The following is a 26,221-nucleotide window of genomic DNA, read 5'->3' as shown; positions in this document are numbered from 1 at the left end:
CTTCTCCGCGAAGGACGGGTGGGAGAACGACCTGCAATGCAGGGCTCCCCCGCCCCAGGGCCAGGGCGCCAGGTCCCTGCACTTGTGCCCCCACACCCCTCGAATATGTGCGCACAGGCGCCGCAGCCAGCCGCCCGCAGCCCAGAAGCGCCGGGCTCGCCCCGCCCACACCGCGCGCATGGGCACGAGACCTGACAGCAGCGCCCGCTGTCTGGGGCCGGGCGCCCCCTCGCGGCCCTACGGCGCGCTTCAGCCGGGACCGGCGCGCTCCTGGCGCCCCGCCCACAGGCCCCGTCCCGCCTCGTGGGCCCGGCCCCGCCCCCGACCACGCCCCTCCCGTGGGCTGCGCGGCGGGATGCGCGTGGGGCTGAGCGGCCGTGAGTGGGAGGCGGCGCCCGGCTTGCGCGCACCATGGGGAACAAGCAGACCATCTTCACTGAGGAGCAGCTGGACAACTACCAGGTGAGCCCGCGCCCCTCCGCTCGTCTTCCCGCCGCTGCCAGGCCCCCAAAAGCCGGTTCCCCGAGTCACACCCGGCCTCTGCCCTCACTCCAAGCTTGACCTTGGGCCGCAGCTCCTCAGAGCCTTCACGTGGGCTGCAGGCGGGACCCCCTCGTCCCGGGAAGCGGCCCAGGAGAGCGAACCTCTGTGAGGCAGGACCCAGCTGGGGTCCTACCTCGCTTGGGGTTGAGGTCCGTCATCCTCCAAATGCGGTTTTAAGTTGGGGGTGATGTCGTTTGTCCGTGGGGGGCTCTCGCTGTGGCGCCAGCATGGGAATCATTGGGGCAAGGAGGCCAGCCAAGCGCGTGTTCCATGGTCACCTCTCCAAGCTCCCTCATGTCCCCAGCAGCCACCCCTTGGACCCCTGGAGGTCCCCTGCCTCAGGAGCCAGGGAGCTGCCCAGATAGGAGACCCAGTGCCCTGCCGCCCTGTGCGACCTCCCTGTGGTGGCACCTGAGCCCAGCCCCCGACTTGCCCAGCCTGGCCAGCCTGCCCGGGGCTGCAGCCACCGCTCAGCTGTCTGCGGCTCCCTCCTCCCTCCCCACCCGCTCCAGACGCTCTCTCCTTCAAGGCCCCCCTGGGGTGCTCCCTGCCCACCTCCCTCAGGCAGAGGGCCAGACCGTGTTGTCGCCTTGTGGAGAGTGTGGTGGGAGAGATGACAGCAGCCGGGGCTTGGAAGCCACGTGAATGTTTATTTTGGTGTCGGGCTTGAAGTGGGGGGCCTCTGACGTGGCCCCTTCTCCTCCTGGAAGCCTGGTTGTCAACACAGATTTCTCAGCTGCACTTGAGGCCCTGAGAAGGAATGGGACCACATTCGTGGGGCGCCTGGGGTGGACCAGGTGCTGGACTTTGCCCTGATACTCACAGGGAGGCCGACTGTTGGCCCCAGTTTACAGAAGGGTAAACAAAGGCCGAGATGCTAGTTGGGGCCCACAGAGGAATATGAATCTCGAATCCTGGGGGACAGGGGGTCCCAGCTGTGCTCCTTGCCTCCAGTATGGCTTCCTGAGAGGCAGGCAGTGAGGTGTGTGCTAGGGGAGGGCACTCATGGCAGTGGGAGAGCCGGACGGGAGGGAGCTTTTGCTTTGACTGCAAGTTTCACAAATAACGCAGCTCTGGAGTAGGCCCAGCAGGGCCGGCAAGAGGCGGTCTAGGTGGGGGGCACAGTGTGGGAAAGGCTCCAAGGTGCGTGCAGCTGAGCAGGTAGACCTGCTGAGAAGTGAAGAGTAGCCCGTGGGGGCAGGGAGCCTGGGTCCCCACTCAGAGCAGCCTGGCGTCAGGTTACCCTCTGGAGCCAGTCCCAGCGTTGGGTTCTAATCCTTGGCCAGAGCCTGGAAGGACCCGCCAGCACAGCGCAGCCCGGTGGGTGGGAGAAATGAGAGCTGTGAAACCTGAGAGCCTCACCTCCCTCCCTCTGACTCTCCAGCCAGCCTCAGGCCAGCCGGGCCAGCTGTGGGTGACTCCTCCCTCCCCCACCTGCAGGGTCTCCTGTCCTCCTCCCCATCCTCAGGTGCCCATGATCCTGAAGGTTCGGTTTCCTCCCAGACCCCTTCTCTGCCTTCCGGATCCATGCCCCACAGCCCTGAAACGCCAAAACATTCCTGCTGCCTTCCCCAGACCCCAGGCCTGCGCCTCCAGCTGCTCCAACTCTGCTGTCCCACAGCCACGTGTTCAGTGGAGGGCAAGTCCTGTAACTCAGCGTCCCCTGGAGGTCCCTTCTTCTATCGCCACAGCCAGGGCCCAGGCAGATGTCAGGCTCCTGCCAACTGAAGGTCTGACTGCTTCGTTGTCGCCTGCCCCACCTTAGGCCACAGTCCCTTAGTTTTCTCACTCCACTCTTTCCTTCCTCCCCCTTCTCTCCTCCCCTCCTTCCTTTCTCTTTTTTTCGAGAGACACAGTATGCATCACCGTTGTCACACGACTTTTTCCATGGACAAAGAGTTGCAGTTTGCTGAACCTCAGCTTTCCCATCTGTAAACTGGGCAGACGCTGCCTGCCCCCATAGGCTAGTGAGAGGATGAAACAAAACGGGGTTCAGAGCCTTCCCCCGCCCCCCTCCAGGCCTGTGGCCATCGCGCACAGTGCTGTGGCTCAGCTTGGGCTGCACCCAGCAAGCACCGGAATGGCTTTGCGAAGGGCTGGTGCCCTTCCCCCCGTCCAGGTGCCCCCTCAGCCTGGCACCTTCCTCCGCCCCTCAGCCTGTCCACTGCCTTCCCAGTGTGACCTCATCAATTCCTGTGGCTTCAGGCATCAGGTAGACGCCGCCCTTCCCCCCATCTGTGTGCCTAAAATTCTCCATTTCTGAGCACAAGGCTGCTGCCCACGGCCACTCACACCGCCCAGCTCCACAAGGCTCCCTTCTCAGGGGCTGCACTGTGACAGTGGCCCTCTTCATCCTCAGCTGCCCCCCAGCCACTGCCCTGGGGTTGCACACGGTACCCCACTAGCCCCCACCTCTGCCCGCTCATTGCTTCCCCAGGTGCCCCACAGCTCCCACACCTGCACTCGGTCCCCTGGGTCAGGCCCAGGGCTTCAGGAGGTGGTTTCTGGCCCCACGGACTGCTGTCCCCTGTGGGCTGGGCTGGGAGGGTGGCAGTGACTCTTTCCCCCAGCACTGCCCGGGGCCATCCCTGTGCGGCGCTGAGGAAGGAGCATGGGGGTCCACACAACCCACTGCATGTGTTTTCTCTACAGGACTGCTCGTTCTTCAATAAGAAAGACATCCTCAAGTAAGTGTGGCTTCTTCACCCCTGGCAGCTGGGATGGGGCGGGGTGGGGCCCCCCCGCTGTGCTGGCGCAGGAGCCAAGTACAGGAGCATGTGAAGTCAGTGCCCCTCCCAGACCCCAGCGTCTGCCGGGCACTGCGCTTCTGCTGACCGGGCTCCGGCTCTGTGGTGGGCGGTCTCAGGCACATTCTCATTTGCTTCTCGCTGTCACCTTGTAATGGAGAAGCCGGTTTTATCCCCACTCTACAGATGGGACTTAGCAATTGGGCCACTGTCACACAGCCCAGGACTGAAGACCTGGCCTCCCACTCCTCAAGGCCCCTTGCTGATTCCCTGTATGCTGGGGCCTGTCACACCAGGGGTCCCTGTCAGTCACACCAGGGGTCCCTGTCGGTTATACCAGGGGTCCCTATGGGTCAGACTAGGGGTCCCTGTTGGTCAGACCAGGGGTCCCTGTCAGTTATACCGGGGTCCCTGTGGGTCAGACTAGGGTTCCCTGTTGGTTACACCAGGGGTCCCTGTTGGTTACACCAGGGGTCCCTGTCGCTCAGACCAGGAGTCCCTATTAGTCAGACTAGGGGTCCCTGTCAGTTACACCAGGGGTCCCTGTCGGTCAACCAGGGTCCCTGTCAGTCAGACCAGGGGTCCCTAAGGGCCCTCTGGCCCCAGCTCTGATGTCTTCCCACTTCTGGGAGGTCCAGAAGACAGGGGCATGGCTGCAGTGCCCCTGCTGCTCTGAGCTGTCCAACAGGCGTCTCTTCCCTTCCCAGGACGACCCCTTTCTTTGGGAGTGTGGGGTGGCCCAGACAGGAGCGATGAGATGCCAGGGGATGACAGCCTCAGAGCCCCTGGAGCAGATGTTGAGCAGGACTCATGCCCAGGAGCCTGGCCCCCTGCCTGGCTATCAGGTGGCACTAAAAGCCACTAGGTCTCAGCAGCACTTTCCCTGGAGGTCCCCGGCGGCGGGGACACAGCCTGATACAGCTCCTCGCGAGGGCTGTGCTGGCCGCTGCTTGGACCGGCGGTGTCTCTCGGCCTTTCCTCTCTGCCCAGGCTGCTATTCTTCCCTGTCCCCTGGGTGGGCAGGGGCACCCCAGTTCCACCACTGGAGGGGCACGGTGGGGGACAAAGGCCCAGGCTTCGGTGTCAGCAGACCTGGGCTCTGCCCCTACTTCCCAGCTCTGTGGCCCTGGGCAGGGTCTGAACCTCGCCCTGAATGAGCCCGAGCTTCTGTGACGAGGGTGGGCACGGTGGTCCCCCGTCAGCGTCCCTGAGAGGCCACAGCGCCAGGGTGTGGGGGGATAAACGGGCCTCAGACACAGGGCCCTGCTCCCAAGGGCCTCTCATACTGCTGCCCCACTAGATGGCTTTCTGGGTGCGCTGCTCCCTGAGCACCAGCAGCCTGGTGAGGAGGAAAGATGAGCAGTAGCTCCTTTGCAGCTTGGGGGCCAGCTCAGTGAAACCGAGTCAGTCACAGATAAGCGGGGATGTCCCCTCTGCCCCCTGCCCTCCCCCGAGGTGGATCCAATTGCTCCCCGGGGCACAGCATTTCCACCCCACGCTGACCCTGAGTGGGCAGCCCCCCCACTCCCTTCCTATGGGTAAGAGCTCAGCGCCCGACTCCTCTTGCCCCCCGCCCCACCTTAGGTTGTGCTCCTCAGTAAATGTCCCTTCCCACAGCAGGAAGCAGTCTCTTTATTGTCTCTTATCTTCTCAACCTTTTAAAAACTTTGTAGCTGTTTCACTCTTAATTTTTTTATTCCACATGTGATACATGATGACTGTAAAAAAAATTAGAAAATAAAGCCAATCAAGAGAGGACAAAAAATCACCTCTAATCCTCCCCTCCCCGTAAATGATGACTAATAACCTTTTGATATATAGATGGTGCCACTATTTTTCTGTTGTGTATATTTGTAAAAAAAAATTTGGATCATGTTGTTTTTTAATTTCCTTAAAATTTCTTTTCCTTAGGCAAACTGTAAAAATAGATAAGAAAAGGATTTCACCACCTCCCTAACTCATTTAGTTGGACATTTCGGTTTTCTACAGTCCACCATAATATTACCACAGTGGTGAATATCCTTGTGACCTCATGACATACGACCCCCACCTATGGGATTATCTCTTGCAATAAATTTCTAACAGAGACTTCTGGATCTAACGTATAGACTTTTTTTAAGGCTTTTGATTTTTATTGCTAAATCGCCCTCTAGTGGTGTCGAACCAGCTTACACCCAGCCTTTTAAAATCTTTTCATTTAAGTGTTGGCGACTGCATGTTAAGTTATAATTTTAAGTATTTTTACATGAAAGGGAGGCATGCATGAGAACGGACTGACCAGTCTGCGGCTTCCAGAAGAGTCCATCGCACCGCGTTCACTTAGGTGCTGGTGGTCGTGGGCTGATTCTCGCTCATGTTGGGGTTCTTCCTGGTCTATGCCAACGTCTGCTCCATATGGTTTCCCTTTTTATCGGCTGAAACTCTATTTGTTTCCCCAGATGCTTTTTCAGGGTTTCTCCCCTCACGCCCCTGCATTTATTCTTCCAAACAAACGTTTGAGTCAGGTTGGCAAGTTCTCCAATAAATCTTTGGCAGATTTCAATTAGGGTTTTATTCATTTTACAAAAAAAATGAAGAGAGTATCATTATCATCACAGCATTCGTCCTTTCTTATCAGGAATATTGTCATCTAACTCCCTGAATACTTTCTACCCTTCGTCACAGTTTCCTGGTTTTCTATGTGCACATTTCTTACCTATTTTATATTTAGTTGTTTGGGGTTTTTTTGGGTTGTTCTTTTTTTTGTTTGTTTTTTGTATCGTGAACTAGATCTCTTTTTTAATGTTATATTTTTTAATAAGCTAATGCTGACATGTACAAAAACTATTGTGTAGAAGAGCCACTGAGCCCTTTCTCGTTCAAATACTTTTAGAACTGACTGTTTTCGGTTTTCCAGCAAATAATAGTTTGCCTCCTCCTTTCCAATATTCAAACACACCCTTTTATTTTCCTGACTAGTTACGTTGACTTTCCCTCCTGGGTGAAATGTTATATAATGATGGTACTAGCAGGCGTCTCGCTTTTATGGGAAGGTCTCTAGTACTTTAGCATTTAAGTGTGATGTTGGAGGTAAAGAATATCCTCTTGTTTCTGTTTTACTAAGGCGTTTGTCTTTTTATTGACAAAAGTGATACTTTATTTTTGTTAATGAATGCTCTAAGAATTCGAACAGTAAGGAAGTAGGTCAAGTAGTAAGTGGCGTCAGCTTCTCCTGACCCCTGTCCACGCTGCCTCCCAGGGCCCATCGTGGTGAATGTGTGGTGCATACTTGTTGTACACTTTTCACATGTCTTCTGTGTCCATATAGCCAGCTAGTCATAAGTGCAGCTAACACGATGACCGGAAAAGGTTTATTGGCCTATTGATATGATTTATAGTCACAGATTTTCAAGCGCCCTTTGGTGGGGGAAGAGGCCACAGGGATACAGTTGGACGATTTTAGGAATTTCTTCAGCAGTGGTTCAGCTTTCCAAATTCTCCTCGAGTTGGAAAAACAAAAAATCCAAGTGTCCCTTTAGTCATAGAGTCAGCACAGATCTGTGTCCCAGGGCAGAAGTTGGCTTTCCGACCTAGAAGTAACCTCCTCGGCCCTGCCAGCACCCAGCGCCCCTCACTCGGCTCCTGGCCAGGGCGGGCAGCCAGGGGCAGGCAGGGCGGTGCCGGCCGCTGGGGCCGGGGTTGCGATGGTCCCTGCAGTGCTTTCCCTCTGCTTCCCGCAGGCTCCACGCACGGTTCTACGAGCTGGCCCCCAACCTCGTCCCCATGGACTACAGGAAGAGCCCCATCGTCCACGTGCCCATGAGCCTCATCATCCAGATGCCGGAGCTCCGGGTAGGTGAGAGGCAGGTGGGTGGGTCAGGCCCGCAGAGGCTCCAGCCTTGAAGGCTGCATGGCCCTGAGGGGTCACTGCACCTCACTGCGCCTCCGTTTCCTCGTGGGAGCCACGTCAGTGTTCCCGCCAGTGTTCAGGCCTCTGGCCGCTCCCACCGCTCGGCCCTCCATTACACGGCCAGTCTTTGGTCCTTGGCAGCCCGTGTCTGCTTTTTCAGATCACTTTTCTGTCCCTGCCTGGTCTGACTGCGGCCTCTCGCGAACGGTCACCTGCACCGTCACTGCTCGACCAGTGTGCACAGCAATCACCTGGGGGTCTTATCAAAATGCGACTCGGGCTCAGGAGGGCCGGGCGCCCAAGACTCTGCTTTTCTAACAAGCTCCCTGGGGCGGGGGGTGATGCCGCTGCTCAGACCACGTAGATACTTGACATAAGGTTTCATTCATGAGTTCCTCAGCCACGATGCATGCAAAGCCCTCTGCCACTGAGAAAGCATGCAGGGCCCGCCTCCGCAGTGCTGTGGGAGTTTGCAAACAGCCCTCGCCAGGCCTGGGTCACCACCTGGCGTCCCCTGGGGCCTGTGTCCCGGCTCTGACCTCACTCCTGGGGTCACTGCAGTGCAGGGCGCTCGGGCCCAGAATGGGCTGGAGGACAGCAGGGGAGATGGCCCTGAGTGACCTGGGGTCAGAGGAGGGAGTCGGTGGCCTCTGGGCTGCTCCGGGAGAATTCTCAGGAGCTGGGTGATCGCTGGCCTGGGGCTGGTGCGCTCTCTGCTTCTCGCCGCTTGTCCCGACCGGTGTCCTGGCCTTTGGGGCCCACTTCTGCCTCCCACTGTCCCGGCCTGACCCGGCTGAGGGCTGTTGTCCCCTCTCACTCCTGCTCACCAAGGTCATCTTCCCGTGAGCGGACCTTGGCCTGTGCTCGTCTGGCCGTTACAGTGTGATGCAGCCTAATGCTGAGCTCTTACACGCGCTCGCCTCGCACACCTTCCCTGCTGTAACGCACTCAGTCCGCTCACACTCCAGTTAAGTGGGTGCGATGATTATTTCCAGTCTACAGATGGGGAAACCGAGGCCCTGGGGCCTTAGTCACTTGTCCAGGATCACAGAGGCTGTCTGCTTACCCTGCCCCCCAGGTGATCGCTGTGGTTCTCTCTGCAGGAGAATCCCTTCAAGGAGAGGATCGTGGAGTCTTTTTCCGAGGACGGTGAGGGGAACCTGACCTTTAACGACTTTGTGGACATGTTCTCCGTGCTCTGCGAGTCAGCTCCCCGAGATCTCAAGGCCAACTATGCCTTCAAGGTCTACGGTAACAGGGCCTGGGGGGCCGTGACACTGCAGGGGTGGCACTCGGGCCATCCGGTTCCTGCCAGTGCCTGCCCTGGAGGACGTTGGAAACACCAGGGACACATAGCAGAGAGCCTGTCCAGTGTGGTGGCTGGTGGTGACAGGGCACGAGAGGCATCGTGGGGTCTTGAGAACAGAGGAGGCACCGGCCCCACCGAGGGGCGAGGAGAGTTCCCGTGCAGTGACATTTCCATGGGGCCTGGGGTACAGGAGAGGTGGGCGGGCACCAGGCAGAGGGAGCAGCCTGTGAGGGCTCAGGAAGCAGAACATGCTGACGAGGAGGTGGGACGAGGGGCGGGAAGGTCACGGGGGCCGAGCTGCTGGGAGCCAACTGAGGCGTTTGGACCTGCTGCCCAGGGCATGGGAGCCCCTGCAGGGCTTCAGATGGGGCAGGGCAGCTCTGGGTTCTAGATGGTCCCACAGCACCCTGACGTGTGAACTGGAGGAGCTGGGCTGAGGCCTGACCAGGTAGTGAGGCTCCCATAGGACCCCACGCTGCTCGAGTACAGGCCCCTCACTTCTCCCCAGCCCGGCCACCAGGGGGCGCTGGGCACCGCGAAGCCCTGGTCCTGCAGTGATGAGAGACTTCACACGACTGGTGTCCCATCCTGGGCAGTCCTCAGACAGGGACACCGAGGCCCAGGGAGTGGTGGGACTCGAGGCCCAGGGAGGGATGGGACTCATGGTGGACCAGAGGGGCCACGGACACACCTCCTGTCCCCACCAGGCACCAGGGCCTCTCGGGCTGTTGTTCGTGTCGCAGTTGTCACATGCGTTTCAGAGGACTATGTGCATCCTGCACCCACTCGTGTTTGCACATAGGAAGCACAGACCCTGTGTATCCACCCACCACACGCCATGCGCGCTGCTTCATGGAAAGCTCCTCGAGCTCCACCCATCACCCCTCTCGTCCTGGACCCTGTGGCCTTGCTGCTGCTGGGCAGGGCTGTTGTCTGCAGAGAGGGGGCAGGCAGAGCGTGGCATGGGGACACGGGCTGGGAGGACTGAGGCGCCCTTGCTCGCCCGTCTGGGGGTGGAGTGGGGAGAGGCAGCTGGGGGTCTGGGGAGACGGGTCTGACCTCCAGCAGGGATCACCCTCCCTGGATCCCTCATATAAAAGGGGCACAGGAATCCCTACGTCACCCACCCTGCAGGAGTCCAGCCAGCTTGTCAGCCAGCAAACCCCTCCTGAGAGCATATCGGTGCCCACTTCGTGCTGCCCCTGGGGTGTCCACAGGCCAGTGTGCACGTGGCAGGGTACCTGTCGGGAGCTCGGCTTTGGGACCCAACACAGACAGGGATGTGACCTCAGGCAGGTCACTTGTGCTTTCTGAGCCGCTGTTTCTTCATCTGTGGAGCAGGGGGATTCTGGTTGTAACTGCAGAGTAGGCTTGGTTTGGAAAGTAAATGGGCCGGAGCCTGCAGTACTGACCTTAGCAGTTAAGCCCTTTGTCACTACCGTCATGCCAGGGTTTGACCGGTGGGTAGGGAGCTCAGTGGTGGGGACTCCTTATGTCTAGGAAGCACCCCACCAGTAGGTGATGTTTGAGCCAAACTTGAGGGATGATGGGGCGTTGGCTGGGCAGATATGTGAGAAGGGCCTCCTGTGCGGACGTCTGGTCGTCGGGGTGAAAAGGTCAGGAAGGATGGCAGGTGACGGGCAAGCCTGTGCTGTGGGGCAGAGCAGTGCCTCTGCCAAGTAGTCAAGTCACATCCCTGCCCCGTGTGCACAGAGCCCAGCCACGGGCAGGCCCTCCCCTGAGCGGCCTCTGCATCTCCTGACCCGCAGGTTGGCTGGGGCCAGAGGCAGGGTGCACTGGAGAAAACGTGGCCTCATGTCACATGGAGGCCTCTGACCTTGATTCAGTCACTCGGCCTCTCGGGCCTGGGTTCCCTTAGGTCTACACGGGCCTCAGGGTCACTGCAGGGTGAGGCCCCACGTCCCCAGGAGACCTCAGATTTGGACATTTGAAGTGTCGCAGTCATCGTGGGGTTCGTGGGCTGTGACTGTTGAATGTGCTGTGTACAGGTGCCCAGTGGGTGAGCCCTCTGGGTCCCTGCCAGCTGGGCGCAAGGGTCCCATGTCCCCAGAGAGTGTGAGGACGTGCACGGCGTGAGCACTCAGAGGAGGTGACGCAGCCAGGCCCTGGCTGGGTCTGAGTGCCCTGCCCCCGCGCTCACCCCGCAGATTTCAACACTGACAACTTCATCTGCAAGGAGGACCTGGAGATGACGCTGGCCAAGCTCACCAAGTCGGAGCTGGAGGAGGAGGAGGTGGTGTACGTGTGCAACAAGGTCATCGAGGAGGCCGACCTGGACGGCGACGGCAAGCTGGGCTTCTCCGACTTCGAGGACATGATTGCCAAGGCCCCCGACTTCCTCAGGTGCCGCCCAGGGCTGGCGGGGGGGTGGGGGGGACAGGCGGAGTGTGGGGCACAGCCAGGGTCTGGCGCCTGGGACCCGGGGGTGGGGCGAGGCCCTGTCACTGCTCACGACAGCAGTGGTGCCTGCAGCCCCTGGCGGCGCGGAGGCAGGAAGGAGGGCACGTCCAGGCCCAGCTCCCTCAGTGTGTGACTGGGAAGTTCCCTGTCCCCTGCAGGGCCAGCTCTCAGGTGAAGCATCAAGTCCTGGGGCTTTCGGTGACATTGGCATGCGTCCCAGTGCATGGCCGGTCCTCCAAGCCGTCCTTCCCTAGGCGTTAACTGGGTCCCCCACACCCCCTAAGGGAGTGTCAGGGCTGGGTGGGGAGGCGCCCTTACCCACCCAGCCCCTTTCTCTCTTCCAGCACCTTCCATGTCCGGATCTGAGGGCACTGCCCAGGTCGCAGGGGCCCGGAAACCCACCGTCCGGCTCTGCTGTCTACATGCAAGTGACCTCCAAGCTCCCAGGACAGGAGCTATGGCCTCTGGGGTCCACCCACGAACATTTCCTTGGCCCTTTCAGCAAAAAATCCTTAACCAGGGAAGGGGGGTGTGAGGAGCAGGCCCTTCCCAGGCCCCCTGGGGTCCGGCCCCGGGACCCACAGCCCCTCCATGGCCTTCCCTCTGTCCTGTACCCAGTCGTGTCCCCGTTAGAGCGGCCCCCTGAGAGGGGAAGGAGGAACAGCTAATGGGCGGGGGTTACTGACTTGTCCATGTGCCGGAAACACACCCTGGCCAGCCAAGGCAAAGTGGGGGGAAAAGAGGATGAGATTTTAAGGAGCTGTGCAATCTTTCTCCAAACCCACGGCTGGGGCACAGCCCGCCCACCCGCCCTCCCCAACATGAAGCTGTGTGAACAGTGGGTCTGAGGGCTCCAGCCCTCTGTCTGCCCTCCCCAGCCACGTGGAACCCTCCCTGCTGTGTGCTGTCTACTGATGTGTGAACTGGTAGTAAAGCACTTTCCGGTCCCCACACTGTCCGTGTCTGCCAGCGGCGCGCACGTTCCCCGGTTCTTCTCCTCCTGGGCCTTGGTGCTCACCTCTGTGTCAGGCACCACCCTCCAGCTTCAGGCACTAACTTTTATTTCAGTGCTTGTGCCTTTGGGAGGAAGACACATCTGTGCCCCGAATCGTGATGCGAGCCCCACGTGGGATGGACGCCGGGTGTGAGTTGTGTCTGTTTCTCTCAGACAGCAGTGGTTCCAGTGAATGTTTACGGGGTGCTAACAGGTGTCGGGGCAGGCTGCTTGCCATGCTCAATCCTGGCAACGCCCCTGGGAGGTGGGGGCACTTTGCCCCATTCCTCAGAGGGAAGCCGCATGGCCCAGAGGCCATTGAGGGGAGATTTCCCCAGCAGTGTGAACTGAGCCAGTTCTGCCCAGGATGGTGGGGAGGGGCTGTGGTGTCACCTGGGGATGGTCAGTGTGTCTTCCTATGCCTGGGGCAGTGGGCGGGAAGCATCGAGCTGATTGTCACCCCTAGGGAGGTGGGGACACTGGCTGAGGGGAAGTGGGACAGAGCAAAGGATCTGAGTGGGGGGGTCCAGACAGAGCACCCTGACCTGAGTGATGGCGGTACTGAGAGGCCGAATGCCCTGCGTCCAGAGCTGGCACTGGGCAAGGCCCTCAGGGCACCATGGAGGGCACGGTCTGGGTCTGGGTCTCCTGGGAGGAGTGAGTGCCTCCTCTCAGGCCTTGATTTCTTCCCTCGGTGGGTGGGAGGCCCAGGGGACAGCTGGAAGGCCCCTCCCGCTGTGTCTCCAGGTGGGCACACAGGCTGTGGCTCCGTCGCAGGCTGGGGGGGGGGGTCTGAGGGTGCCAACGGCGCCTTCAGGAGCTGAGGGTTTCCTGGCGTGGCTCTGGTACCGGGAAACCCACGGTATGGGCCGCGGGAAGCCGGGCCCTCAGGATCTGTACTTCTTGTCCGTGAAGAAGAGCCTCCGAAGCTTGTCCGGCTACAAGGAGGGAGAACACGCTGGAGCGGGGGGTCCCTGCCATGATGGGAGACCCAGGCTCAGCGTCCCTCCATATTGGCTGGGGGCTGGGGCCAAGCCCCGCAGAAGGCACGGTTGCTGCTCCACAAGCTGTCAGCCCTCCACTTAGGGTGAAGGGTTCACCTCTCCTGGTTCGGGAGGCAAAGGGGAGGACGGGGTTTGGGAAGGGGTGGAGAGGAAAGGCCAGGTCCCCCTTCCCCGCTGGAGCTCTCTGCCCAGCTGGGCCCTGGGACACACTGGTGTCCGAGGTAGAATGGTGCCAGCATGACCAGGGCACGTGTGTCTGCAGCCAGAGCCAGAGCTGATGGCTGTGGCTTCTGTGGTTCTGAGGACTGTCTACAGGCAGGATCGGTGGGCCCGGCAGAGTCAGCCGTGGGAGGGTCCTGTCCCGGGTAGGTGGGCACACACAGCCCAGCCCCAAGGGAGGAGCTGGCAGAGCGTCCCTGACAGCCTTTCAGCTGGGGCGGGAGAGGTCTGCACGTGCTGAGGTGTGGGGCTGGGGCCTCGGGAGGGCTCCCCTGCCTCTTAGCCCGGCCACCTCCCTCCACGCTCTCGACCCGCCTCCCCTTTCCTCCTTTCTTATCAGAATCCTCAGAATAGCAGCTCCAGGCTGTGCCCTGAGCACAGGCAGACAGACACCAGCGGTAACGCCTGGGCAGCTGGCCCTGGCCCGCCCCTCGTACAGCGACGGGATGAAGGCTTAGGCCTGCTAAGTAAGAACAGGACGCCCAGTTAAAGCTGAATGCAGACAAGTACGCAATAACTGCAGTATTTGGGACATAGTCACACTTAAAAAAAATACTGGTTGTTTATCTGGAATTCAAATTAACTGGGTGTCCTGTGTTTTAGCTCGCTAACTCTGCCAAACCTCAGTTGCCTGGGAAACTGTCTTGCCCAAAGCCACGTGGCTGGGGAGTGGCTGAGGTGTGACAAGTCAGACCTGGACCCAGGGCCCCTTCTCCACCTCTCGGAGCTCTGAGACCCCTATTGTGGCCGATCTGCTGCAGAGAAAGACCTCAAAAGGGCCTGGAAGCCTCCATCTTACATCCAAATCTAATGGCTACATCTCCCGCCACCCTGAGCAGATGCGATGGCTATAAAGTTCTGGGCAGCTCTGGGCAGGGGCAGTGGCCTGCCCTTCCCGCCCGAGGGTCGCAGGTACCTCCACCACCAGGTGCTCCCCAGGGCTGGCACCCCCCCCACACAGCTCCCCATGGAGCCCACCTTGTGTGTCCGTCCAGCAGCCTTGCTCTTGGCTGCAGTGACTTGTTCATAAGTGTTCCTTGGCTCCGGGGCCCCCGAGCTCCTCTCACAGCCACAGTCTGTGGGCCCCAAGAGCTTGCTGTATGTGGGACTGGCCTCGGGATTGGGGGGCCTGGCTGGGCCACCACAGCAGACTGGGATCTGCTCGTAGGTACTGCCTTCTTGGTCTGGTGCATCCCCCGCCTCCTGCCCGATGAGCTCATAGGTGTCTGCAGAGTTGCCGTGGGCGCAGGGCTGAGCCCCAGGGCTCAGCTTCGGAGACCCCTGGCTCCAGGTAGCAGCTGAGGCTCCTGGAGTCTCAGAACTGGGGCCCCAGGAAGCAGGAGATGCTGCAGAGCCCTGGTCTGGGCTCCCCCCAGAGAGGGCAGGCCCTGGGCCGCCAGGCCTGCTCTGGCTTCCGTCAGGGAGCCTCTTTGGGGCCTCCTTGCCTGGGGAGCAGGCCTGGCTGCCCGCTGGGACTGGCCCGAGCCTGCCGGACACCTCTGTGCCCCGACCTAGCCGTGCCTGGTTCATCTTCCTCAGGTCTGTGTAGATGACGTCGTTAGTGCTTCCAAAAGACTCTTCCAGAAGAGAGGCACTCCTCTCGGGAAGGGGGGGTGCTCTGGTGGGGACCTGGGAGGAGAGACACAGAGCACCTCGTGAAGGTCAGCCATCACTAAGAGGCCGTCAGGTAAACTGAAGCTCTCTCAGATAAGCTGAGGGCCCCCCGCCGCCGTGCTGGCCTGTTTACCTGACTGTTACGTGGGTCGGTTACATGCATTGGGCTCAGCCAGTGACCATGCAGGACTCTGAGGGGGGCCTTTGGCTTGGCACTCAAAGTCTGGGTCACCAGCTCTCCCTCCCGCCAAGCTCATCCTGCCCCCAGCGTGGCCCACTGGTCCCTCAGAGCCCCCTGGGCCCACCCACTCCCTGTCCCTCCCCCTTCAGAGCAGCCCACCCCCAAGTTAATCATCCGTGTATATTCATTCAGCAGATGCTTAGTGAGCACAGACTGTGCAGACACTGTACTAGGTGCCGACTCAACAGTGAGTAAGCCCGGCCCTTGGGCGTTCGTTTCCATGCTGACCGGGCAGATGGCACGTACCGCTCCGCATATAGTCTGACCTGCTGCTATAACACTCGGTACAATGATGCCACCCGTCACACCTCCCTCACCTCCATGCACTCCTCCTGGGACAGGTTCCAGGGACTCACGTCCTGACTCTTCTTCAAGTGGAGGAAGGAGACCTGGGACTTTGGAGGGGGGCAGGGGCTGGCCGCCTTTCCCGGGCCGCCCGTGGGTGATGCAGTGGCAGGTGGGTTTTCATGGCCCGGGTTGGTCTGGTGGGGGCCCCGGGTGATGGCGTCGTACAGGTCATTGTCCTCTGGCTGGAGACGGTGGGGGCATAGAAGGTATGTGGTCACACTGCCCTGGCTGGCGAGGCCGCCGGCCAGAGCCTGAAATATGCCCACCGGGTCCCCGAGCTCGGGGAAGACACTGCCTTTCAAATAGGGACCGTGACCCCGAGCCGAGTGCCCCTGGACGGCAGGCAGTAAAGAGGGAAGAAATAGCATGTGGCCCCGGTGATGGACATCCCAGCCCTGGGCCCCTTGCCCTCGACAAGGGGGGTGCCTACCCGGGGGCAGGCAGCGGCCAGGGTCTCCCCAAAGGGCTCAAAGTGCACCTCCTGGTAATGGTGCACCAGCTCCGCCAGGCTGCCGTGGCTGTGGGTGTCCCCTGAGACGAGGTAGCGCCGGTCTTGGAGCTGGGTGATGACGAAATGTCGGCAGCGGTCGCCCCCCCTGTAACACAGACACCTGTGGCCTGAGACCGCTGACAGCCGTGGCCCCGGCTCAGGGCTTGGAGCTGCGTGAAGGGAGGGCCCTGGGCTGGCTGGGGCCCTGCCCACTGGGGCCTCGGTGTGTCCCTCTGGAGAGTGGGACAGGTGAGGAGCAAGCTTCCCAGGAAGTCCCTGAGCCGCTGGGATGGGAGGTGCAGGGAGGGCGGGGCCGGGATGGGATGGGGCGAGGGAGCCCAGGCGCGGGCTTGCTGCAAAATTTCAAGGGCGCCACAAAACTCAGTAATCAAGACAGCAGATAAGCCAATATTTTAGAAAATCAAAATTAGTACCAAAACCCATGACAAACAAAATATCAAAGTCTTAAAGACGCGGTCTGAGCCTCCACGTGCAGGTGGCAGCCTCATCGTCCCCCCAAATCCCGCCTCACAGGAGCCCCCCAGCACCCTGTGTCCCAGCAGCACCTGGGTCTCCCACACCCCCTCTGCCCGGCAAGTTGCTGTTCTTCTGTGCTGGGCTCAGAGGTCACCTCTGTGAAGCCTTCCCCACCCCCTAGTCACCCTCTTTGCCGGCTGGGGCTACATCCTCATGTATGTCTGATAAGCACGGGATGGATGAGCGAGGCAGCGAGGGAGCCGGGGTCCAGGGACAGCCCTGCGGGGCGGGCCGGCGGGGTCTCCGTGCTTGTCTGCCAGGCGGGGTTACTGGAGCCGAGCCCGCCAGCCCCCTGCAGGTGGCTTCCCCTCTTACCTGTAGGACAGGATGTAGCCAGTGGCCCGGTCACTGAGGCGGATGAGGAAGGAGCCAAGGGCTTTGTCCCTGAGCAGCTGCTCCGTCTGCCTGGGCAGAGGACATGCCGTTAGCTGGTGCCGGCTCCATACGGGAGCAGCCTGGCTTAGTCCTGTCTCGGGGTCCCTGCTGGCCTTGCCCTCGGGTGCCAGACCCGGTGCACAGACCTCCAACCCTCTGTAGGGACCGCCTCAGGCTTCGGCCGGGTGTGTGGGCCGTCTGGGCTCCACTGAGCAGCTCAAGACTTCACGTGGGGCTGGGTTGGAGTCCTGAGGCCCCCTGTCCCACCCCCAGTGCAGCCTTAGCAGCAGGCACAATGGCCCCTGACCCTGGCCACCCATTCTCCCCCTGAATGGCTCTGTAGCAGGAATGAATGCATATGGCTGGAGAGTCTTAGGTCTGTGGGGTTCTTGCTCAGGACCACTTGCTCAGTTGTGTAGGGTGTGCACTACACAGGAGTTTGTCTGGAGCCTGGTCACAGCGGCAACTCAGAGCTTCTCACACCCCTGCATGTCCCCTTAGCCCCCGGCAGCTATGGCTATTGCTAAATGGTGCCAAGTATTTTGCAGGTATGGTGGGAAATCCCCACTATCGTCTGGTTTGGCAGCACACAGAGCAGATAGTCTGTCACCCGTTACTCACCAAATACTTACTGAGAGCCTGCTCTGTGCAAGGGCAGCTATAAAATGTGCGGGGCCCAGTAAATGCAAATGTGGAGCCCATTGCTCCAAAAAGATGAATTTCCAGATAGTGACAGGCAAGCATGAAACCAAGAATGGGCCCTTCCGTGCGCCTGCACAAACTGGTGCCCATGTCGTGCTGTGCCAGGAGCCCCTGGTGACTGGCTGGGTTTGTCGCTCCTTCCTCTAGTGGATGAGCAGCTTGGAGATCCAGCCAATCGGAAGGCCAGCCCCCACATGTTCGCCTTTATTTCTGGGGTAACTGTACGCCCAGATTTGCCTGGGACAGTCCCCTCTTAAAACAGGTGTAGCCCAGGAACTAACAGTGCTCGGTCTGGATAAGTGTAGGGTCCCCTAGGTGTTCAGAGCTGGTCGGAAGGCACCCTGCTCCCGCAGCTCTGCTGTATCTATACACAGAGTGGGGCTGGTGCCCTAGACAAAGGGACGCTCCTCAGTCTGTTCCCCCGCCCATCTCCTCCCAGGGTCCCTGCCTGGCCCAGCATGAGGACAGGAACCAGCCCTGCCCTGAAGCCCCAGCCCATGTTCTCAGCCCCGGGTCCATGGACCATGCTGGCCTTGCGTACAGGGGCAGCCTTACTTGCGGGTGACGAATCCGTGAAACCAGGGGGGCAGGGCTCCGTCCTGCAGAATGAGGGGGGCCTGCGTCTCCATGAACCACCTCAGGGCCAGCTCCTGCAGCTCGGCCAGCCCCTGGCTGTCCCCTGCCCTCTCAGGCCCCTGCCCCTGCCCCAGGCTGAGCTGCTTTAGGCTGCCCTCCATTCTGCTGAGCTGAAGTGGAAGCGCAGCCCAGACCCTGCACCCTCTATATCTGTGTGTGTGCTGGCTCATTTGCCTGAGTCTGTGCCGCCCCAACTGCCAGCAGCACACAGGAGCCCTATTGTCACCTCTGGGCTGGTGGCTGGCGGGAGACGCAGGTGGAGGGGACCTCTGCAGCCAGAAGCAGGGGCGGAGATCCCGAACTTCCAGCCCGCAGATGAGCTGTCCCCTTGGGTGTGACCTCTTTCCCCAACCTCCAGTCCTTTTCACACTGACGCCTGCAGCCCTGCCACTGTTAGCAAAGCGATGGGTTTAAATTCTACGCAAGCTTCCTTCCTTCGCCACTTATGTTTTGGTGAACTTTGGTGCTGACTGAGTCCTCCTGCCACTTGGGATTCGTTTTCTAGATGCTAAGGTCATCATGAGGACGAGATGCGATAGTGTAATGGTTAAGAATGAAGGAACATCGACATAAAATCTGAAATAGGCAGGACTGATGGGTGGGGATACAAGTCAGGACGCGGTGATGTCCGGCAGGGCCGAGGAGCTGCAGGAGCTGGTGGCCAGCGTTCTGTTTCTCGATTTGAGTGGTGGGTGAGACGGGTCTGTTCACTTTGTGAAAACCCATGGGCTCTCGCTCGCGACTTATGCACTCCTCCAGGCGTGTGTTCTGCTTCAACAGAGCAGTTCACCTGAAAAAAAGAAAAGAGATGCGATAGCCGTCTTGCCTGCTTCCAATGCCGGCTGACTGGTTATGTGACCTGGTGCAAATGACAAGTGTCCTGGGCTCTGTGTCTTCATTTCTGAAACAGGGACAAGGCTACGACCTGCCGTGAGGAAGGTTAAGTGGGTTAAGTTCTTAGTGTCAGGAATGACAGGCGATTAGGAGGAGCCGTAACCTGGACGGTGACGGTGACGGTGTAACAGCTGATACGTGGTCGGTGCTCCCTGTCGGTGACTGTTTCCATTATTGCTGTTGCTACAACTTTATCACCATCCAAAGGGTGGCGGCAGGTGTGTGATGCATGTGATTTAGAGGAAAGGCGAGGGCCTGAGGCCCGCCTGCACTGTTCTGAGAAGTCCCTGGCTTCGCGGGGCACCAAAGCAACCCACGGCCCCAACAGGCTGAGGAAGCTGCGGACTCACCCAGTCGGGTGCTGCCAATGTGAAGTCCTGGAAATATTCAAATACAAAGAAATGTATTTCTATAATTTTCCATGAGCTGTTCTCTCTCCGGCTACTTTTATGAGTGGAGCCTGGGTATTTGCATAAGAAGATAAGGACTTTGGGTAAGAGAGGGCAGAACCCAGGCCCGGCTCCAATCAGGCAAATAAACGGGGTCTATTTTTACGCTCAGGAGAAATGTGGGCGGGGAGGGCGAGCCCAGGTCTGGGGCATCAGGTGAGCCCGTGAGACAGATGAGGTGTCTCTGACAGCACTCGATCTCACTGTTTAACTCATCACCGGGTCACCTACTGGGGACCAGGCCCTGGGGCCTAGAACCCTGGAGCAGCCCTGCCCTCCTTCTCGTCCATGGGTGTCCCGAGGTGCAGACAGAGCAGGTGGGAGGCTTCAGGCTCTGGAGTCTGACGAATGAACTTAGAATCCCAGCTCCCCTGTTTCCTGGCTCTGTGACTTTAGGTGAGGTGTCAGCCTCACTGTGTCTGTTTCTTCATCTATGAAGAAGGAGGGGAGAGATAGGACCCACAGGTAGGGTTTGGGGAGTCAGGGAGCTGGTCCCTGCAGCCCTGGCGAGGAGCCACCGGGCATGTGCAGCAAACTGTCACCTCAGCTGCAAGTCATCCCTGGGCTGGGAAGTCCCCAGAGTCCCAAGTCTCTATCTGTCCCATCACACTTCCTTGTCCTGGGTTCTCTCTCTAGATCATGCTTCTCTTGTAGGACCAACAGCTGGGAATGGAGTATCCAAAAGTTACTGTAACCTGAGGGTACTCAGCCAGGTGCCAGCTCGGGAGGAAACCTGAGGTTTCTCCAGAAGGATGCACGCAGGCCGGTCTCCAGCCGCCTCACTGCGGCCAGAACCCCAGCACTAACCCTCTTCGTTTCCTGAGCCTGTGCGGTGGGAACCGAGCACATGCCAAGTACTCTGGCACCCAGCCCCCGGGTAGAAAGCCAAAGTGGACTTTTCAGTAAATTCGAGTCCTTTCCGTTACCCCGTTAGGGAGCATGAATGCGTTCCGCAATACTAAGGAGTGGAGCACAAGCGACCCTCTTTCTTTTCTCTCATATTGTTGGCCTCATTCTCCACTGTATTCGGTGCCTAGAACAGTGCTTGGCGCCGTTACACGCTCAATCAGTATATTTTAAAATGTAATTCAAAGGTGTGATACACATACATGGCTTTTAAAAATAAAAACATATGAAGAGGTATCCGTACAAATACTCTCCCTCCAAGCATTAAACCCCATCCAGCCAGTTCCCATCTCGCTCCTGCAGTAACCACTGTTCCTCGTTTCATGAATGTCCTTCCTGGGTTATGCATATCCAAGTAAATATGTATATTCTTCTTGTCCTCCCTTTCAAATATAAAAGGTAGGCTACTCGATGGTGTTTGCACCTTGCTTTATTAAACGATGTAATACTACGTCTTGGAGCCCCTTCCGTCAGGGCACAGAGAAGGGATACCACTTTTTGTTACAGCTGCACAGCTTTCTATCGTATGGCCACACTGTAGTTTTTGTAGCTGGTCCGCTATTGATGACCATTTAGGTTTCCAGTGCATTTTTATTTCCAATACTGCAGCACTGGGTAACCTTGTACAGCTTTTATGAAGCATGAGAGTCACTCCCTCCATGGAATACAGACCCAGAAGTGGCATTGCATGATCAGAAGGGTATTTGCATTGGGAATTTTGATAGAAAATGTCACATTATCTCCTTTGGGGGCTTGGATTCATTTGTGCTCAGTAAATATTGAATGAATGAATCATGAATAGACAAAGGGATATTTTCAAGCCTAGTTATTTTGCAAGAAAAACTGGGTCAGGTGGCTGACACGGGTCCAGAGAGTCACCAATTCTGTGACTCTTTTGGTCCCTCAATGCCGCTGAGCGAGTGAGCTTGTCTCGTTATCTTTAGAGTGTGTGGGGTGGGAGGGTGATACCCAGAGATGCCCCTTCCAGCCACCCTCTCCACCAAAACATAGCCTGTCTTTGTTTTACCCACAGTGCAATGGGCAGGTACTGGGAATGTGACAAGGGCCTATGAAAATGTCTAAGACCTAAAAACAAACTAAAACCCAAAACCCAAAGCCCACTCCGGTATTGGCTCCAAAATCTAAAATGAGAAAAGTGCAAAATCACAAAGAATAAATGTGCACATAAATGTCTACACAAGGTAATAGTGTGTCAGCTTCACTTAGTGAAGAGAACCACACAGTGTGTAGATTTGCCTGCTGGTTTGGTAGGGAAATGAGGCCTTCTGGAAGCCGGCTCCACAAATCCGGGACGGGAGGGGCCCCTGGCGGGGCTCGTCTCTCTGAAGCTCCCCCACTTGCCTAGGCTGAGAGCTTCCTGCAGCAGGAGTCAGGTCCAGCCCCTTTCTGAGTTTAGGCAGCACCAATGGCAGGCAGGCGGAGGCAAAGGGCAGGGTTGGGGCCGTTTGTTGAATGAATCAGGTTCCAGATTGAGGACTGAACACATGCACCTCAGGGACTGTGCTGAGCACTTTGTGCTGATTGTCTCGTTTAAGCCTCACAACAGCTCTAGGAGGTAACTGCTATTTTTATGCCCATTCTACACATGAAGAAGCTGAGGCACAAGGAGGCTGGGTGATCCACCCAATGTCACACAGCCCCTCCCTTATTTTGGAACCCTCCCCTGTCCTCCAGAGCCCACTGCATTCCTCCTGACTTCCTATCAGGGCAGGAAGCTTGGAAAGCAAGTTCAACTGCCCAAATTTCCCCTTTTCGGTAAACAGCAGCCACTTCCTCCTGTGTTGGCCACTTCCTTCTGGTGACTGGGTTCCTGAGAGGCTTGAGGGGGCAGGGACGCACAGGGGCACGCAGGGCAGACCCTCCAGCACCAAGTGTGCCCGCACTAGACACAGGGGAGGCACCCAGGTGGGCTGTGTAAAGCCGGCCCCTGCCTACAGGACACTGCCATTTAACCTAAGGGACCTTTGGAACTGCAAATGTCAATGAGCCATCTAAGAAGGGTTGCAAGGAATTTGGAGCCAGAAGAGACAGCCCCCAAATTTCCATGGAGAAGAGCCTTTGGGTGGGGGTGATCTAGTTAGAAAAAGGGGGAAACTGAAGCCACAATTTGTTTAGAATTTTACATGAACTATATATAAAAATTGTCCAAATTGAAGATGGGAGTAGGTGCTAAGGAGACAAGAGAAAGCCCGGTCATGGAGCCCCCTCCAGCTCATGGCTCCAGGAGTGAGGGGTGAGACGATGTAGAGTTTGTTCATGAACAGGCTTTGAAAGAGCTGGCAGGGCAGGGGGCCTGGGAGAGGTCTGGGGGTGGAGTGGGCGCTAGGGTTGGTCCTGGAGGCTCCATGGAGCCTTGGAAGGCTTGGGCCACTTCTACTTGGCTCTGCCCAGTAGGCACAAACTCATCCTCTTTACTTTCTTGGGAAACCATCCTAATTGCCTCTTGAAGTTGTGCAAGTTCACGTGAGTTAACATAAAACCTTGGTAAATACTAAGGTCTATTTAAATGGTAATTGTCATTCAAATGTCATCACAGCTTTTATACAACACAGTCTGTATTTGTGTGTGTGTGTAAATTTTCTCTCCCTTCCTAGAATACAGTCTCTGTGAGGGCAGGGCCACCAGTGTGTCCCCAGCGTCTGGACCTGCACGTGGCACACAAAAGGCACACAGGGACTATTTATTTGTTAAAGTCAAAGCACAACTGAGGTCTGCAGAGGCGGGACGTGCGTTGGCTTTCATTCATGCATTCTGCAAATATTTACCGAGCACCCACTCGGCGCCGCGCCGGGCGGCAGGCTCTCCCTCGTGCAGCATGAGCCTGTGAATCCGGTGTGGCAGACTTAAACATACAGTGTGTACCGAGGTGTAACTTATGTAAAGGGCCACCCAGGGTGTTGAGGGGACACCCCGCACTCCCGGATACCCACACCCCTATAACGAAGTACAACAGTGCCGCACACGAAAGCAGCCAGGGTGGAGTGCTTTGCCGGGACCTCGCCTGCGGGGATGCGGGGATGCCGGGCAGCTGGGTGGGGCGGAGGCGGACTACAAGTCCCAGCAGGCTTTGCGTACGCCGTGGGCGTGGCGGGGGCGAGACTACAAGTCCCAGGCTGTCTTGCGCGCGCGGGTGGGGGCCGGGCTGGGCGGTGGTGGGCGCGCGGCGGGAGATGCCGGGGCCCGGGGCCGGCGCGGACGAGGGCGCCGGGCCGGGGCGGGAGCCGGCGCGGCTGTGTGGCTACCTGCAGAAGCTGTCGGGCAAGGGCCCGCTGCGGGGCTACCGCAGCCGCTGGTTCGTGTTCGACGCGCGACGCTGCTACCTCTACTACTTCAAGAGCCCGCAGGACGCGCTGCCGCTCGGCCACCTGGACATAGCCGACGCCTGCTTCAGCTACCAGGGCCCCGACGAGGCGGCCGAGCCCGGCGCCGAGCCGCCCGCGCACTTCCAGGTGCACAGCGCGGGCGCCGTCACGGTCCTCAAGGTGAGAGCCCCGCACCTCGGTCCGCATCCCAGAACCCGCGCCTCAGCCCGCAGCTCAGAGCCCGCCCGCGCCCCTCAGCCCGCGCCCAGAGCCCGCCCCGCGCCCCTCAGCCCGCAGCTCAGAGCCCGCCCGCGCCCCTCAGCCCGCGCCCAGAGCCCGCCCCGCGCCCCTCAGCCCGCGCCCAGAGCCCGCCCCGCGCCCCTCAGCCCGCGCCCAGAGCCCGCCCCGCGCCCCTCAGCCCGCAGCTCAGAGCCCGCCCGCGCCCAGAGCCCGCCCCTCAGCCCGCGCCCAGAGCCCGCCCCGCGCCCCTCAGCCCGCGCCCAGAGCCCGCCCTGCGCCCCTCAGCCCGCGCCCAGAGCCCGCCCGCGCCCCTCAGCCCGCGCCTCAGCCCGCAGCCCAGAGCCCGCCCGCGCCCCTCAGCCCGCGCCCAGAGCCCGCCCCGCGCCCCTCAGCCCGCCAGCCCGCGCCCAGAGCCCGCCCCGCGCCCCTCAGCGTATCAGGCCAGGTCTCCCCATTGGACCCTCGCCTTCCAGCCTCCCTTCTCTGAGGCCCACGCTGCCCTCCTGTCCCCTATTCTTCCCCAGACTCTGTCCACGTGTCCCCGTCTTGTGCCCTTTGCCTGGGCTTAGGTCGGAGTGGCTGGGGAGCAGTCGGTCCCCTGACCCCTTATCTCCCTCCTCCCCTCTGTGCTTCCCCCCATCCTGGGGGTGCCCTGTGCAGCCCTCCCGTGGCCGTGGGCTTGTTGACTTTGGCCAAGTTACGTAACCTCTCTGCTCCAGCTGCCTCCTCTGTGAAATGGGCACAGCAGTCCTTTCTGCCTGGAGGGGGTGTTGGGATTAAGTGAATTATCCTGTAAATTGCCTGGTGAGTGTTGTTACTGTGCCACAGACAGAGTCAGAGATGCCAGGCCCCTTACAGAGAAGCCAGCAGTCCCCTCCCCAGTGGGCAGGGGCGCCCGGCCGAGGACCCACAGCCAGTAAGTGGCAGAGCCTTTCTCGCTCCTTATTTTGGCTGAAGAAGGGAAAGATTTGCTTCCACTGGCTCTGCCTGGCGCACATGGAGCCTTCCTGAGTCTCGAGAAGGAACAGTGTGGGAGACAGAGAGAAGGAGCAGGGGCTAACGTCAGCAGGCCTGGTCCCAGTGCCAAGAGGCCTCTCCTGGCCCCGGGGCCTCCGTCTTCTCCTGGGGCCTCCTGCTTTGAGCACGGGCGTCTGGGCCCTGGCCTGGAGTGGGCTCCTGCCTCCCGGCCCTGCTGCCTGCCTGGTGCCTCCACCCTCACTCTTTCTCACTTCTCTTCTGTGTTGCAAGCTAGGCTTTTTCCAGAGCGGCAGGGCTGGGCTGGGGTGGATGACAGATCTCTGGAAGGCAGGCCAAGTGGAGCACGGAGTGGGCTGTGCCTCGCTCCCTTGGCCTTGTGAGCACAGGACGGTTCCCAGGACCCCCGGAGCCACAGCAGCTGGAGCTGCTCCCCCAGGTCTTTCTTCGAGCTTTGTCGACTCAGCTCTTGCGTTTCAAGCCGAATCTGAGAGCCCCACTTCCTTTCGGGCCCCCCTCCCCATCTCTCAGTGGGTAGGACAGCCTGTTTCTGCGGAGGCAGCCAGCAGGGCTTACTTAGAAAGCGTTTGTGTAAACTTGGGCCCGACCCACTGAGTACACGGGAACTTTTGCCAAAGAAAGGCTTGTCTCATGTATGTGGATCACCCCTGTTTAACAAGTTCCTATGGAATTGTTCGTTAAAAAAGAACACAGCATCCTGTTTCAGATTTTTCTCAGATGACTTGGGAGCCCTCGCTCCGTTTTCTGAATAATGGAGAGAGCTACGTAAGTGGGCGCGTGGCCTGCAGTGTCAGGAGTGTGCGTTAGAGCTGGACGGACTCGAACCTGCCGCCTGAGTCTGACTCTCATGCGTCGGGCACGTTACACCACCTTCCTGTCCCAGTTTCCTTTCTGCTCTAGTGAAAAATCTTACCTTCCTCTTTAGGTGGTTGTGAGGGTTCTGGGAAATGTTATGGGACGTGGCTGGCCCAGAGCACACAATACACAGCAACCGTAGGAAATAACAGTAGCGTCTTGGCCAAATACGTGGTATGTTCATATCATGGAATGAGAGCTGTAGATGTTAACGTGAATGAGCCATAAACAGTACATTGAGCAAGAAAAACCAAGGTACAGAGCGACTGCACACCGCACGATACCGTTTCTGGGAAGATGAAGGAGCTCACGAACGTGTCTGCCCAGTCGTGAGGGGCAGAGCTGCCTCAACTTAGGGGCAGTGAGAGGGGGTGTGAGTGGGGATAGCTGGGAGCCCAGGGGCTTCCCGGGGCTTTGCAGTGTTTTCTTTCTAGGACGGGGTGGTAGGTACCCCAGTGTTTGTCCTAATAGCCTATTCATGTGTGTATG

At 59.0% G+C, this 26,221-nt stretch overlaps 3 protein-coding genes across 5 annotated transcripts in view; 2 read left to right on the top strand and 1 right to left on the bottom strand.

Moving 5' to 3' along the window:
- Nucleotides 1-306: 306 nt before the first annotated feature.
- Nucleotides 307-11,860, top strand: CIB2 (calcium and integrin binding family member 2). 2 transcript variants are annotated; one of them, XM_019751249.2, is made up of 6 exons: nucleotides 307-462; nucleotides 3,196-3,230; nucleotides 7,010-7,121; nucleotides 8,283-8,430; nucleotides 10,657-10,852; nucleotides 11,254-11,860. In XM_019751249.2, exons 1-6 carry the CDS (start codon nucleotides 412-414, stop codon nucleotides 11,273-11,275), a joined length of 564 nt encoding a protein of 187 aa, XP_019606808.1. In that variant the 5' UTR covers nucleotides 307-411; the 3' UTR covers nucleotides 11,276-11,860. The 2 variants fall into 2 exon arrangements, with proteins under 2 accessions (XP_019606808.1, XP_074173559.1); XM_074317458.1 differs by lacking the exon at nucleotides 307-462 and adding an exon at nucleotides 2,190-2,273 and having other exon boundaries at nucleotides 11,254-11,411.
- Nucleotides 11,861-12,512: 652 nt separating this feature from the next.
- On the bottom strand, nucleotides 12,513-18,350 carry SH2D7 (SH2 domain containing 7). Its single transcript, XM_074318091.1, has 8 exons — nucleotides 17,989-18,350; nucleotides 16,672-16,761; nucleotides 15,760-15,925; nucleotides 15,299-15,511; nucleotides 14,043-14,755; nucleotides 13,821-13,878; nucleotides 12,804-12,841; nucleotides 12,513-12,681 (listed from the first exon to the last, which is right to left on the bottom strand). The coding sequence occupies exons 1-8, from the start codon at nucleotides 18,237-18,239 to the stop codon at nucleotides 12,513-12,515; spliced, it is 1,698 nt and encodes a 565-aa protein (XP_074174192.1). The 5' UTR covers nucleotides 18,240-18,350.
- A 5,108-nt stretch (nucleotides 18,351-23,458) lies between these two features.
- Nucleotides 23,459-26,221, top strand: part of TBC1D2B (TBC1 domain family member 2B) — a 47,869-nt gene continuing 45,106 nt past the window's right edge. The window contains exon 1 of one of the 2 annotated variants that reach the window (XM_074317274.1): nucleotides 23,459-23,821. In XM_074317274.1, the coding sequence (XP_074173375.1) occupies nucleotides 23,510-23,821 (312 nt within the window). In that variant the 5' untranslated portion in view covers nucleotides 23,459-23,509. The remainder of the gene's footprint in view (nucleotides 23,822-26,221) is intronic. The other variant, XM_074317273.1, reaches the window with a different exon arrangement.

Source organism: Rhinolophus sinicus, linkage group LG13 (genome assembly GCF_036562045.2).
Source record: "Rhinolophus sinicus isolate RSC01 linkage group LG13, ASM3656204v1, whole genome shotgun sequence".
NCBI classification, from domain to species: domain Eukaryota; kingdom Metazoa; phylum Chordata; class Mammalia; order Chiroptera; family Rhinolophidae; genus Rhinolophus; species Rhinolophus sinicus.
This window is presented reverse-complemented; position numbering and strand designations above follow the sequence as displayed.